Raw genomic sequence first — 14,848 nt, 5'->3', positions numbered from 1 at the left:
AAATTCCTCCACTCCTTCAGTAAACACCAGCAGAAAACAGTGGGAGCAGTAGTGATAACATATCAACAAAATGGATCAAAATAATACCACAAGCATACTGAAAATTAAATTGTCATCACAACAACAGCATATAAAATAGGCCAAGAAAAACATGCTAAACATTAATGGGGTGTTTGCCTGTTAAAATAACAGGTTTAAATAAGACCCAGAATCTTCTATCATCACAGAGAAAACATTTAGCATTCAACCAAATATCACCTGTCATCTAGGAACCAAAAAGATAACGATTTTGATGAGAGCAGAAAATCAACCAATTTCAATCGAGATGAACTTCAGCTTGACATTATCTGGCAAGGATTTTAAAGCAACTGCCAACAAAAGAAAATGCTGCAACAAGCAATTTCAAGTTTTCTTCAAGCTAGTGAATAAATAGAAAATCTCAGCAAAGAAATACAAGTTATAAAAAAGAATCAAATGGAAATTACAGAACTGAGTAATATAAAAACCAAAATAAAAACATAGCACAATACCAGAATGGGGATAACAGAAGATAAAATGAGTGAAAGGAAAGTTCAATTAATAGAATTCACCCAGACTTGACAGAAACTGAGAGAACAAGAGAAAATATGAGTAAAGCCTCAGTGGCCTGTGGGACACCAACAAATGATCCAATATTTGCATCACTGAAGTCTCAGAAGAAGAGAAGAACGATAATAAGGCGGAAATGATAGTTAAGTGCAAATAATGACTAAAACTTCCAAAATTTGGCAACAGACACTGACACACAAATTCAAAAGCTGAGTGAACCCACGCCTGATAAACTCAAAGAAAATCACATAAAGGTATATTATAATTTAACTTTTGAAAACAAAAGATAAAAACAAAAATCATAAAATCAGCCAGAGAGAAAGAATGTGTTCCATATAAAGAAACATCAAATTAAATGAATGTACATATCACATCTGACTCCATGGAGTCCAGAAGGAAGTCATGTTCTCACTCATAAGTGGATGTTGAACAATGAGAGCACATGGACACAGGGAGGGGAGCACTACACACTGGGGTCTGTTGGGGGGAATAGGGGAGGGACAGTGGGGGATGGGGAGTTGGGGAGAGATAGCATGGGGAGAAATACAGGTGAAGGGGAGGAAGGCAGAAAATCACACTGCCTATGCAGTGTGTACCTATGCAACTATCTTGCATGTTCTTCACATGTACCCCAAAACCTAAAATGCAATTTAAAAAAATGTGAAAAAAAACAATATTTTTCAATTACTGAAAGGAAAAAAAACGGTCAACTGAAAACTCTACATCTGTTAAAACTATGTTTGATAATGAAGGAGAAATAAAGACATTAGACAAAGAAAAACTAAAAGAACTTGTCACTAGCAAACACACCCTTAAAGATCACCTAAATAACATTCTTCAAGTAGGCAGAGCAAGATGGCTGAGTGGAAGGCTTCACCTATCATCCCCCCTACAAGGACACCAATTTAGCAACTATCTATACAAAAAAAAAAAAGCAACTTCATAAGAACCAAAAATCAGGTGAGCACCCACAGTACATGGTTTTAACTTCCTATCACTGAAAGAGGCATTCAAGAGTATAGGAAACACAGTTTCGAACCACCTTTGTCAACCCTCCCCAAACCCCAGCAGTGGATGCATGACACGGAGAGAGAATCTGTGCATTTGAAAGAGGAAGAGCAAGACAGTTGTGAGAAATTGCATTGAACTCAGTGCTGCCCTGTCACAGCAGAAAGTAAAACTGAGGGGAACTAAGCTGATGCCTGCCTATGGGAGGAACATTTAAACCAGCCCTAGCCAGAGAGAAATCACCCATCCCAGTGGTCATTACTGGAGTTCTAGCAAGCCCTGCTACCATGAGCTAACATGGTCTAGGACCCCCAGATAACCTTGAAAGGCAATCTACGCCACAAGGACTGCAACTTCTAGAGGAGTTCTGGTGCTTAACTGGGGTAAAAGTCAGTGGACATGGGGAGACACACAACTTACTAAGACACCAGGTGGTCTGGCTAAGGGAGTGCTTGTGCCAACCCTTCTCCAACCCCAGGCTGCACAGCTCATGGCTCCAAAAGAGACCCCTTCCTTCCACTGGAGGAGAGAAGAGGAAAGAATAAAGAGGACTTTGTCTTGAATCTTGGATACCAGCTTAGCTACTGTAAGACAGGGCACCAGTCAGAGCTGTGAGGACCCTTTTCCAGGCCCTAGTTTACACATAACATTTCTAGACACACCCTGGGCCAGAAGGAAACCTATTGCCTTGAAGGGAAGGATCCAGTCCTGGTAGGATTCATCACATGCTGACTAAAGAGCCCTTGGGCCCTGAATAACCAGCAGTGATACCTAAGTAGTGTGCCATGGGCCTTGGGTGACACTTGGAAATTTGCTGGCTTCAGGTGAGATTCAGCACATTCCCAGCTGTGGTGGCTACAGGGCAAGCCACCTGATATAAGTGTCCTTTCCATCTGACATAAGTGGAGGGAAAAGGTAAAGGGTTTTGTCTAGTACCTGAGGTATCAGCTTGGCCACAGAGGTATAGAGCACAAAGCAGGACTTTAGGGACCCTAATTCCAGGACTTAACTCTTGGATGGCATTTCTGGACCTGCCCTGGGCCATAAGGGGGCTCATTCCCCTGAAGGGTGAGTCCCAGGCCAAACACCATTCACCACAAGCTGACTAAAGAAACTTCGGCCTTAAGAGAACATCAGCAGTAAGCTTGGCAGTACTCCCTGTGAGCCGCTGGTGGTGGTGGCCAGAGGGTAAGGCCCCTCTGCCTCTGGGAAAGGAAGGAAAGAGTGGGAAGAACAGTGTCTTGAGGTTTGAGTGCCAATTCGGTCACAGTACAATAGGTAGACTTCTAAGGTACTTTACCCCAGTCCCTTGTTCCTGGATGGTACCCCTGGACCCACCCAGGAAACTCTTACACTGAGCAAATATTACACTGAGCAAATATTTCTTGAGTAGTACCCCACAAGCACAGGCAACCAAATCAAAAATTGGCAAATAGAATCACATCAAGTAAAAAAGCTTGTGCACAGCAAAGGAAACAATCAAAAAGTGAAGTGACAACCCATAGAATGGGAGAAAATATTTGCAAAGTACACATCTGACAAGGGATTAATAATCAAAATATTCAAGGACTTCAAACAACTCTGCACGAAAAAATCAGTAGCTCAATTTAAAAATGGGCAAAAAATCTGGATAGATGCTTCTTGAAAGAAGAGGTACAAATAGCAGTCACATGAAAAGGAGCTCAACATCACTGGTCATCAGGGAATGCAAATCAAAACTGCAATGAGATACCATCTCACACCAATTAAAATGGCTTTTATCCAAAAAATAGAAAATAACAAATGCTAACAAGGATATGGAGAAAAGGTAACCCTCATACACTGTTGGTAGGAGTGAAAATTAGTACAACCACAAAAAAGAACAGTTTGGAGGCTCCTCAAAAAACTATAACTAGAGATACCGTAAGATCCAGCAATCCCACTGCTCAGTATATACCCAAAGAAAGGAGCTCAGTGTATTAAAGAGATATCTGCACTCTCATGTTTATTGTAACACTATTCACAATAGCCAAGAACTGGAAGCAACCCAAGGGTCCATCAACAGATGAATGAATAAAGAAAATGTGCTACATATACACAATGGACTACTATTTAGCCATAAAAAATGAGATCCAGTCATTTACAACAACATAGATTTATCTGGAGATCATTATGTTAAGTGAAATAAGCCAGCCACAGAAAGACAAGCATTTCATTTCTCACTTATTCATGTGATCTAAAAATTAAAACAGTTAAAACCATGAAGATTTAATTTAAACCTTCTATTGAAGGATAGCTACCAGAGGCTAGGAAGAGTACTTGGGGGTGGGGAAGAATGGGGAGGTTAATGGTTGCAAAAATGTAGTCAGAAAGAATAAATAAGACCTATTTACTATCACAACAAAGTGACTAGATAGTAAAAAATAATTTACTTGTACATTTAAAAATAACTAAAAGACTGTAACTGGATTATCTGTAACACAGGGATAAATGCTTGAGGTGATGGATACCTCATTTATCTTGATGTGATTACTACTCATTACATGCCTGTATCAAAATATCTCACGTAACCCTTAAATATATACACATACTAAGTACCCATAAAAATTAAATATAAGGAAGTTCTTCAAAAAGTCAGGAAACAATAAAAGAGAGAATCTTGGAGTATCAGAAAGAAAAAAAAATAGAGCAGGCTGGGCATGGTGGCTCACACCTGTAATCCCAGCACTTTGGGAGGCCAAGGTGGGAGGATTTCTTGAGGCCACAAGTTTGAGACCAGCCTGCACTACATAGTGAGACCCCACCTCTACAAAAAAATTACAAGTGCATGGTGCACAAGCCTATAATCTCAGCTACTCAAGAGACTGAGGCAGGAGAATTGTTTGAACCGGGGAGGCAGAGGTTGCAGTGAGCTGAGATCGTGCCATTGCACTCCAGCCTGGGTGACAGAGCAAGACTCTATCTTTAAAAAAAAAAGAAAAAGAAAAAGAAAGAAAGTGAAAAAAAAATAACCAGGGTTAGTGGCACATGCTTGTAGTCCAAGCAATTTGGGGGACTGAGGTGGGAGGACTGCTTGAGCGCAGAAGGTTGAGATTGCAGTGAACCATGTTGAAACCACTGAACTCCAACCTGGGCAACAGAGCAAGACCCTGCCTCACAAAAGAGAAAGGAGGGAAGGGAGGAAGGGAGGAAGGGAGGAAGGAAGGGCAAGGGGAAGGGGGAATGGAAATAGCAAAAGACTAGCTACATACATTCAGCTATATTTTTTCTTATAAGCTTTATAAATCATATTTGATGATGAAAACAAGAATCATCAATCCTTAGATACTCAAGACAATATTTAAAAGTAGGGAAAGAAAAAATGACTCAAATGGAAACGAAGCTTCACTTAAAGTGACAAAATGTATGTACCCCAGAACTTAGGGTAAAATTAAAAAAATAAATAAATAAAATAAACCTTAAAACAGTGACAAAATGTTTATACTACTAGCATATTATATCACGTATGTATATTGAAATACCCAGAGAAACCACTACGATAACTATACAAAGAGATACACACAAAACAGTAAAAATAAATCAAGATGCAATCCTAGAATAACCTTCAATTAAACTACAGGAATGCAAAAATGAGACACAGAAGTATGAGAAACAAAAAGAACAATGAAAAAACAAGAAATAAACAAGGAGACACATTACAGCATATACAAATTAACTTCAATATAAATAGTCTAGATACGACAATCAAAACACAGGGGTTAAAAATATGAGGAAGGGAACCATTGCCCAACTATATGCTGCTGCTTAGAAGAAACTCAGTTTAAATTCAAGGCCATAGTAGGATGAAAGTAAACAGACAGGAGAAAAAATAGTTATGCAAATTTTACTTAGAAAAAAAGGGCAAAAAGCTACATTAATATCTAATAGAGATTTCAGTGCAAGAAAATCACCATGCACAAAGAAGGATATTATACATAATAAAAGTATCAATCAACCAGAAAAGACTAATGATCATAAATATGTCCAAAATAAACCTGTGGAAATTAACACACTTATAAATAATCAAGGAGCCAAATAAAAAGTTTTCTAAAAAATATTTGATTGGGAGTCCAAGGTGGGTGTATCATGAGGTCAAGAGATGGAGACCATCCTGGTCAACATGGTGAAACCCTGTCTCTACTACAAATACAAAAATTTGCCGGGCATGGTGGCGCATGCCTATAGTCCCAGCTACTCGGGAGGCTGAGGCAGGAGAATTGCTTGAACCCAGGAGGCAGAGGTTGCAGTGAGCCTAGATCGCGCCATTGCACTGCAGCCTGGGTAACAAGAGTGAAACTCCATCTCAAAAGAAAGAAAAAAATTTTGAATACATAGAACTGAGTCAAAATAAAAATACAATGTATAAAAATTTGTCGGACACAGCTAAAGCAGTGCTGAGGGTCATATATAATATTATGTGCTTACATTAGAAATGACAAATTGTCTCTAATTCATTATCTAATTTCCAATCTCAAAAACTAGAATGAGAACAATATTAATTCAAATCAAGCAGAAGAAAAGAAATAATAGAGAGCAGCAATCAATGGAATTTAAAATAAAATGATAGGAAAGTCAATGACAGAAAGCTGGTTCTTTGAAAAAATTCAATCAAGTTGATCAACCACTAGCAATACTTTAAAAAAGAACAAGATACACACACGTTTGACATCAGAAATGAAAAAAAAGATATCACTACAGATGCTGCAGTTATTTAAAAATAATAAGAACAAATTTCTAACAACTGTAAAATCATAAATTCGACAGCTTAGAATTAGAAGAATTCCATGGAAATTAGAAACTACAATAACTCAACCAACATAATAACACAGCCAGTATGAACAGCCCTAGAAGCATCAAAAAACTAAATTCCCTAAAATGCAATAAAAAATTTAAAAAAACTAAATTCATAATTTAAAACATTCTGAAAGAAAATTCTACAGTCTAGACAGTTCCACTAGAGAATTATATCATTTAAATAATTTCCATTAATATTAAAGAAGCTCTTCTAGAATATTCAAGAGGGAGCATTTCCAAATTCAATTTATGAAGATGGCACTACCCTGATAGCAAAACCATACAATGACAATACAGAAGAAACAAACCAATCAATCAATCAATCAAACTATAAGCCAATATCACTAATTAACTGGGACACAATAATCCCTAATAAAACATGAGCAAACCAAATTTCAGAATATATAAAAAGAATGAAACATGATGACTAAAAGGGATTTATTTCAAGTATACAAGGGCAAGACTGATTCAACATTAAGAAATTAATCAATGTAATCTACCATATCAATAAGTTATGGAAACAAAATATGATCATGTAAATTGACACTGAAAATACATCTGACAAAATTTAACACTCCTTTCCAACAAGGAAAAAAAAAACTCTTAGCAATTTAGAATAGATGGGAGTTACTTCAACTTGATAAAGGCCATTTAAAAATACTGACAACTAAAATCATACTCAATGTTGAAAGACTGAGTGATTCCTCCAATATTGGAAGAAAGGAAAGAATGTTTCACTGCTTTCCTTTTCTTTTTCTTTTTTTCTTTGAGACAGAGTCTCACTGTTGCCCAGGCTGATGTCCATTGGCATGATTTCAGCTCACTGCAACCACTGCCTCCCAGTCGCAGGTGATTCTCATGTCTCAGCCTCCCAAGCAGCTGAGATTACAGGTGTGAGCTGCCACACCCAGCTAATTTTTGTATTTTTAGTAGAGACTGGGTTTCGCCATGTTGGCCAGGCTGGTCTTGAACTCCTGGCCTCAAGTGATCTGCCTGCCTCAGCCTCCCGAAGTGCTGGGATTACAGATGTGAGCCACCAAGCCCAGATTCACCACTCTTACTCAACATGGTACTGAAAGCTCTAGCCATGGAAATAAAGCAAGACTAAAAGGTAAAAAGCACATATTTTGGAATGGGAAAAAACACACAAACTATCCCTGTCTGCAAATGACATGATTATCTACATATAAGATGGCAAGGAATCTTAAAAAACATACAAAAAACCTCCTAAAAAGGGAGTTCAGCAAGGTCAGAGGATACAATGTCAACAAACAAAAATCAATCACTTCTCTGTATATAGCAACAAGAAATAAAATTTAAAACACAATATCATTTGCAATCACTCCAGAGAAAATGAAATAGTTATAGACTTAACAACACATATAGAGAATGTCTGTTCCGAAAATCACAAAATACTGATAAAAGAAACCAAAGAAGACCTAAATAAATGGAAAGACATAGCACATTCATATTTTAGAGACTTACCATAGTAAAGATGTTAATTTTCCTCAAATTGATCTATAAGCTAAGCTCAATTATATTCAAAATCCCAGCAAGATTTTTGCTTTTCTTTCTTTCTTTCTTTTTTTCAGACTCAGAAAGAAAGATTATTCTAAAGCTTATATGGAAAGATAGAGATATTTCGATAGCTACACTAATGGTGACAAATAAGAATAACATAAGAGGAATTACTCTACATAATATTAAGAATTACTGTATAGCCAAGGTAATTAGGGGAGCATGATGTTCGCAAACATATTGATATGTGGATGAATGGAAAAAAATGTAGAACACAGAAATAGACCAATGCAGATTATATTGAACTGATTATTTTCAAGGGTACACAATACAATGGAGAAAAATAGCTTTTTTCAATCAATTTGGTCAGAGCAATTGAACACGTATAGGCAATAATTAGAACCTCAATGTAAACCACTTTATACAAAAATTAACTCAAAATATACCATAAACTTAAATATAAAACTTAAAAGTTAAAAATAGGAGAAAATTTTCAACCTTTATGATCAAGGGTTAGGCAAAGAGTTCTTAGACCTAACACTAAAAGCAGTACCAATTAAAGGAAAATTGATAAGCTGGACATAATTGAACAGTTTTTAAAAAATTTTTTTGTTGGCTCACGCCTGTAATCCCAGCACTTTGGGAGGCCAAGGAGGGCGGATCAGGAGGTCAAGAGATCGAGATCATCCTGGCCAACACGGTGAAACCCCGTCTCTACTAAAAATACAAAAAAAAATTACCCAGGCATGGTGGCACACACCTGTGGTCCCAGCAACTCAGGAGGCTGAGGCGGAAGAATAGCTTGAACCCAGGAGGCAGAGGCTGCAATGAGCCAAGATTGTGCCACTGCACTCCACCCTCGTGACAGAGCAAGACTCCATCTCAAAAAAAAAAAAAAAACAAAAACTCTTTTGTTCTACAAGATACCCTGTTAAAAGGACGAAAAGTCAAACCTCAAACTGGGAGAACATATTTGCAAGCCACGTAACCATCAAAAGGCTTGTATCAGGAATATACAAAGAAATTGCAAGACTCAATAATAAAGAGCAATGTAATTAGCAAATGAGAAACACACATTAACAGAGATTTCACTAGAGAGGGTACTCAGATGACAAAGAAGCACCTGAAAATATGTTGTCAACATCATTAGTCATCAGGGCAATGCAAACTAAAACTATGGAGAGATTCATTACATATCCATCAAAATAGCTAAAATTTTTAAATAGTGATGAAAGCAGAAAAACTGGCAAAGATATCATAAAAGTAGATTACTCATGTATCACTCCTTGAAATGTAAAATGGTACAGGCACTCTGAAAAGCAATTTGAGATTTTCTATAAAACAAAACATATAATTACCATATAACCCTATAATTACACTCATGAGCATTTATCCCAGAAAAAATAAAAACTTATGCTCATACAAAACTTGTACAAGAATATTAAAGCAGCTTATTTGTGATAGCTAAAAAACAGAATCTGTTCCTTTGTTCTTCAACAGGTCAATGGTTAAACAAATTGTGATATATTTATCATGGAATACTACTCAGCAATAAAAAGGAACAAAATATTGATACATTCAATAACTTGGTTGAATCTCCTGCAATATTTTGCTGCAAAAAATTGTGCTGCAAGAAGAAAACAGAAGGCTGCATAATGTGTGATTCAATTTATGTAATATATTTGTGATAACAAAAATTTTAGAAATAGAAGATTATCAGCATCCACAGTTTAGGAATCATGGGTGTGAGGCAGACGGGAAGTAGAAATAGTTGTAATAGAGCCAGGAGGGATTTTCTTGTGGTATTGGAACTGTTCACTATCTTGACTCTGATGGTGGATACAAGAATCTACACAGGTGATAAAAAAATGTGTAGAATGCATACACACACAAACACACACACACACACAAAACCTTCCTTCAACCCTGTCCATCACACCAAAAGAGGGGCAGTGCTGTCCTTATATTGCAACTGTGGTAAGAAATGGACTTCTGATGAGAGAGGTCATCTACTCTGGAAACAAGAAAAAAATCTTTTTTCAAGGACAGAGGCATCTTGAACCTGTCTGTCCATACATAGCACAAACAAGCAAATCTGAGTGATAGTCATAGATATGTCAAAGTGCAGAATGCATCAAAAATGGCTCTGCTTAAATTTCAAAATGAAAATTAAATATTTATACTGGGTTAATAGCTTGTTTTTTTCCTACCATGTGTCAACTGTTTGATTCCTATGCAAAACGGCATGATGTGCTCAATCAGAACTTCTCAACAACACAAAGAAAGAAAATAATTGAGGATCTACATTTAGTTTATAGAAATGAAAAAGAAAGAATTTTTTTTTTTTTTTTCTGAGACAGGGTCTCACTTCGTAACCCAGCCTGGAGTGCAGTCTCTCAATCTCGGCTCACTGTAGCCTCGACCTCTTGGGTTCAAGTGATCCTCTTGCCTCAGCCCCACAAGTAGCTGAGACTACAGGCATGTGCCACCACTCCCAGCTATATTTTTTAAATAATTTTTGTAGAGGTGGGGTTTCACCATGTTGCCCAGGCTGGTCTCCAACTCCTGGGCTCAAGCCATCTGCCCGCCTTGGCCTCCCCAAGTGCTAGGTGCTAGGATCATGCTAGGATTACAGGCATGAACCACTGCATCCGGCCTGAATAAAAGGGAATTTTTTAAAAGGTATATATCTAATACCATGTAATCAGCAGAAAATATTCCAGATTAATTCTGCAGGTGGTGGATAAATAGAGGCAAAAGAACACCACCTATGGAAACCACATTTTGCTAGGGAAACAAGGAGAATCATACATATATGGATATAAATAAAGAAACATTTTAAATTTTAACACTAACTTTGATAGGTAAATTTACCATGAACCGAAATATACTTTTGATTTTAAAAAACAACAAATGCCCGGGAGGTGGAGTTTGCAGTGAGCCAAGATCGTGCCACTGCACTCCAGCCTGAAGACAGAAATAAAATAAAACAAAATAAAATAAAATAAAAACAACACGTGAATCGTCATTCATCCTGGTCAAATAAATAATTTGTAACAAAGTTAATCTCCATGTCAGTCACTTGGTTCTTTGTTATACTCATATCCATCCATATTTTTCAACCAGTCTCAGTAGAATCGCATTTTGATTTTTTTGACACCAAACATTTGCCTAATGTAAAATTTAATGAAGTGAACCTGACAATACTTTAAAATTATATTAAAATGTGAATGTTTGCAAAAATCCAATTATTAATATATTCAATTGTCGAATGTTGTTATTATAATAAAAATAACAGAGAATGAGGTTACAATTTTCTAAAAATGTGTCCTTTCAGTTCAACGTAAGGAAACTATGTCAGAAAAAAATACAGAATATTACTTTGAACCTCATTTTTATTTAAAAAGTATTCAAAGTGTCAGCAGGAACTATGAAGATTACATACCCAATTAGAGGAATTTCTGTTGATTTACTTCCTATTGAAATAAGTATTCGATCAGAAGTGTTTTCATCTTTATCCGGATGATATTCCACTGTAGCTGTCATGTGAAGGCCAGCAGCAAGTTCTTTATCCAGACTGGTCAACATAAGTTTGAACTTCAGTGGGAGAAAGAGAATCAAATTATACATATTAACTGCTTAAAAAAAAAAAAACAGGAGCAACTATAGTTAGGAGTGTTATCAAAATATAGGCTGTATTCTTGCTCTTAATGGCAAAGACTTTTTAATTTAATTTGTTTTTCTTTTTTTGTTTTGAGACAAGGCTTGCTCTTTCACTAGGCTGGAGTGCAGTGACACAATCTCGGTTCACTGCAACCTCTGTCTCCTGGGTTCAAGCAATTCTCCTGCCTCAGCTTCCCAAGTAGCTTGGACTACAGGCATGCACCACCACACCCAGCCGATTTTTTGTATTTTTAGTAGAGACGAGGTTTCACCATGTTGGCCAGGATAGTCTCTATTTCTTGATCTCATGATCCGCCCACCTCAGCCTCCCAAAGTGCTAGGATTATAGGCATGAGCCACTGTACCTGGCCTTTTAATTTTATTTTTAATTGACAAATAATAATTGTATATATTCATTGAATACAATGTAATGTACAGATACAGGTATATATTGTGGAATGAGCAAATCAGGCTAATTAACATATCTATCACATCATTTATTTATTTGTACTGAGAACATTTAAAATCCATTCTTTTAGCAATTTTGAGATCTTCAATACATTATTATTAACTATAGTCACCTTGCTGTGTGATAGATCACCAAAACTAATTCCTCCTGTTTAACTGAAACTTTGTACCCTTTGACCAACATTTGTCCTTTCTCTACCCACCCCAACCCTCAGCCTCTGGTAACCACCATTCTACTCTCTACTTCTGTGAACCTGAATTTTTATGTTTCACATATAAGTGAGAGAACGTGGCATTTGTCTTATGTACCTAAAGACAAAGACTTAATGCTCATGTTTTTATCTATCCAATTCCAGATCTTTAAGTATGCTTTCAAGAGTACACAACTTGAGTCTGACAATGCAGTTAGCTAAGAAACACATAAATGCTAACGAGCTACTTTAAACATATAAGATACTTACAGAACTAACGTGGCCTCTAGTCTAAGAAGCTTAAAATCTAAATACAGAAAAAAGGAAGAACAACCTAATAAAAATATTGCTCAATCATATCCATACATAATATATACCAACATGCACATATATATGTATATTTAATATACTTTATCCATGGCAATTTGAGCTTTATAACTTGGAGGAAATATAAAAGAATAATATAACAAATAGGATAAAAACACTTTTGTTCTAGTAAGACATTTGCTAGATGCCAGGAAAAATATAAAGGGAGAATAAAAGAGAAATAATGTCTGTTGTGCATTTATAATGTGTCAAGCATTTTACATCTATTATCTTATGCAAATACACTTCTACAGTCCTGTGAGGCTGATAGTAAAGGCTCTCAGTATATAGATGAGGGAACTGGGACATGTAAAGTATAATTAATGTCTCAAGTCACTCAGGAAGTGAAGACTCAAAAACACATCTGTCTGACTCTAAATCATAAGCACTTCCTCCCCTTCAACTAGAAAGAGTCCCTCTCCTGAATATATAATCTCTTTAAGGAAGCAGACTATATACCCCTTGAAAATTAAATATAAGCCAGGAACTAGTTAAGCGCCATATGAGTGATACAGACATAGCATCATGAAAATCCATAAGAGGACATGATTATTATGGGCTAGAAAGGAGTGTATCTTGCCTAGTCTTAGAGAATGGATGTTAAAGGTGGAGAAGAAGCAAAGAAGGTGCTTATTATAGGTGTAAAAATAGTTCAGACACAGGCAGAAGCAAGAATAAGCAAAATAGTCTCTCAGAAAGCAGATAATAAGCCAGCCTCCCTAGGCAAGAGTCCTCAATCAGAAACAATGGAGGTTATGTTGAAAATAATTATTCAGAGATTTTAATGTGAGGCTGAGTCTAAATAGTGCTTTGCAGCAATTAAGGATATACAGAAGGGGAGTGATTTGGAATTAACATTGATCTGGGAGCTTCACACTTTCAGCAAACAATGCTGATAGCTCATAACTACCACATTCCGACCCTCACCCCTCCTGCAATTATAGAACAAAAGGAATACAAGGGATACAATATTTTCCACATAAGCCTTTGGGTGGTGGAAATCCATGTATCAGGTTTGACTGTCTTTTTTTAAGTAAACTATAGTTTCAAGAAGGAAAACCAATACTTCAGAACCACGTGCTTTTGGTCAAACTGCATGTTGCTGAGCACTCTTAGTGAGATGCAAGTATGTGCAAGGCACCATCCCTACTCTTAACAGTTTGTGAGCTGAAAATTGAGGCAGTACTAACATTTACCAAAAGGCAAAAGGGCACAAATTCAAACTATAAGAAATGTCTGTAAATGAAAATGGTATCCAGTATGTCAGAAATAATTTGGAAGAAAAATAATGAGTGACGTCTTAGAGAAAATGAGGACTTACATTGACCTTAAAGGATGGATGGGATTTTGAAAGGGATAATTATTGCAGATGACAGGGAATGAAAATGTGGGTGCAGGCCGGAGGCGCGGTGGCTCACGCCTGTAATCCCAGCACTTTGGGAGTCCGAGGAGGATGGATCACGAGGTCAAGAGATTGAGACCATCCTGGTCAACATGGTGAAACCCCGTCTCTACTAAAAACACAAAAAAATTAGCTGGGCATGGTGGTGCGTGCCTGTAATCCCAGCTACTCAGGAGGTTGAGGCAGGAGAATTGCCTGAACCCAGGAGACGGAGGTTGCGGTGAGCCGAGATCGTGCCATTGCACTCCAGCCTGGGTAACAAGAGCAAAACTCCGTCTCAAAAAAAAAAAAAAGAAAAAAAAGAAAATGTGGGTAAGAAGAAAAAGAGGTCTGTCATAAGGGAGAGGGGGCAGTTATGAGTAAGACTGGTCTGACCAGACCAGAGGCTACACAAGCCATAAAATCATTCTTAGATTAATAATGTTGGTGAGATTGAAGGATGGTCTTGAAAATCAGTAATAGTACTATCAATTCTATTTGAATTGACAATTCAAATTCACATTGGCACACAATTAAAAGTATGTGTCTTCTTATTTTTCTACCAGCAACCTATGGCACATAGTGGGTATTCAATACATAGGGTCAATGCAGGTTCTTGAGTCTGGGTGGAAAACGAGCACTGCTGTATGTTAGAGGAATCATTTTCTGGGTAATTACAATAGTGATGATGACAATGACCTTTCCACAGCACCTTGTTTTCACTTTTTCTTATCCCCTTCCCCCCCCAAGATGCAGTTTTCACAATTTATCTAATTCCCTTTATGCCTATGAAGGACCAGTAGTGCATCTCATAGTCTTGCAACAAAGGAAAATTTACACTGATATTGGTTTC

At 37.0% G+C, this 14,848-nt stretch overlaps 1 protein-coding gene across 1 annotated transcript in view; it reads right to left on the bottom strand.

Annotated features, from left to right (window-relative positions):
- Window positions 1-14,848, bottom strand: part of CFAP47 (cilia and flagella associated protein 47) — a 437,978-nt gene that overhangs the window by 420,962 nt on the left and 2,168 nt on the right. The window contains exon 2 of the mRNA XM_078364097.1: window positions 11,372-11,523. Coding sequence (XP_078220223.1) covers window positions 11,372-11,523 — 152 coding nt within the window. The remainder of the gene's footprint in view (window positions 1-11,371; window positions 11,524-14,848) is intronic.

Source organism: Callithrix jacchus, chromosome X (assembly GCF_049354715.1).
Source record: "Callithrix jacchus isolate 240 chromosome X, calJac240_pri, whole genome shotgun sequence".
Classification (NCBI taxonomy): domain Eukaryota; kingdom Metazoa; phylum Chordata; class Mammalia; order Primates; family Cebidae; genus Callithrix; species Callithrix jacchus.
The sequence above is the reverse complement of the archived record's forward strand: the minus strand, read 5'-3'. Positions and strand labels throughout refer to the sequence as shown.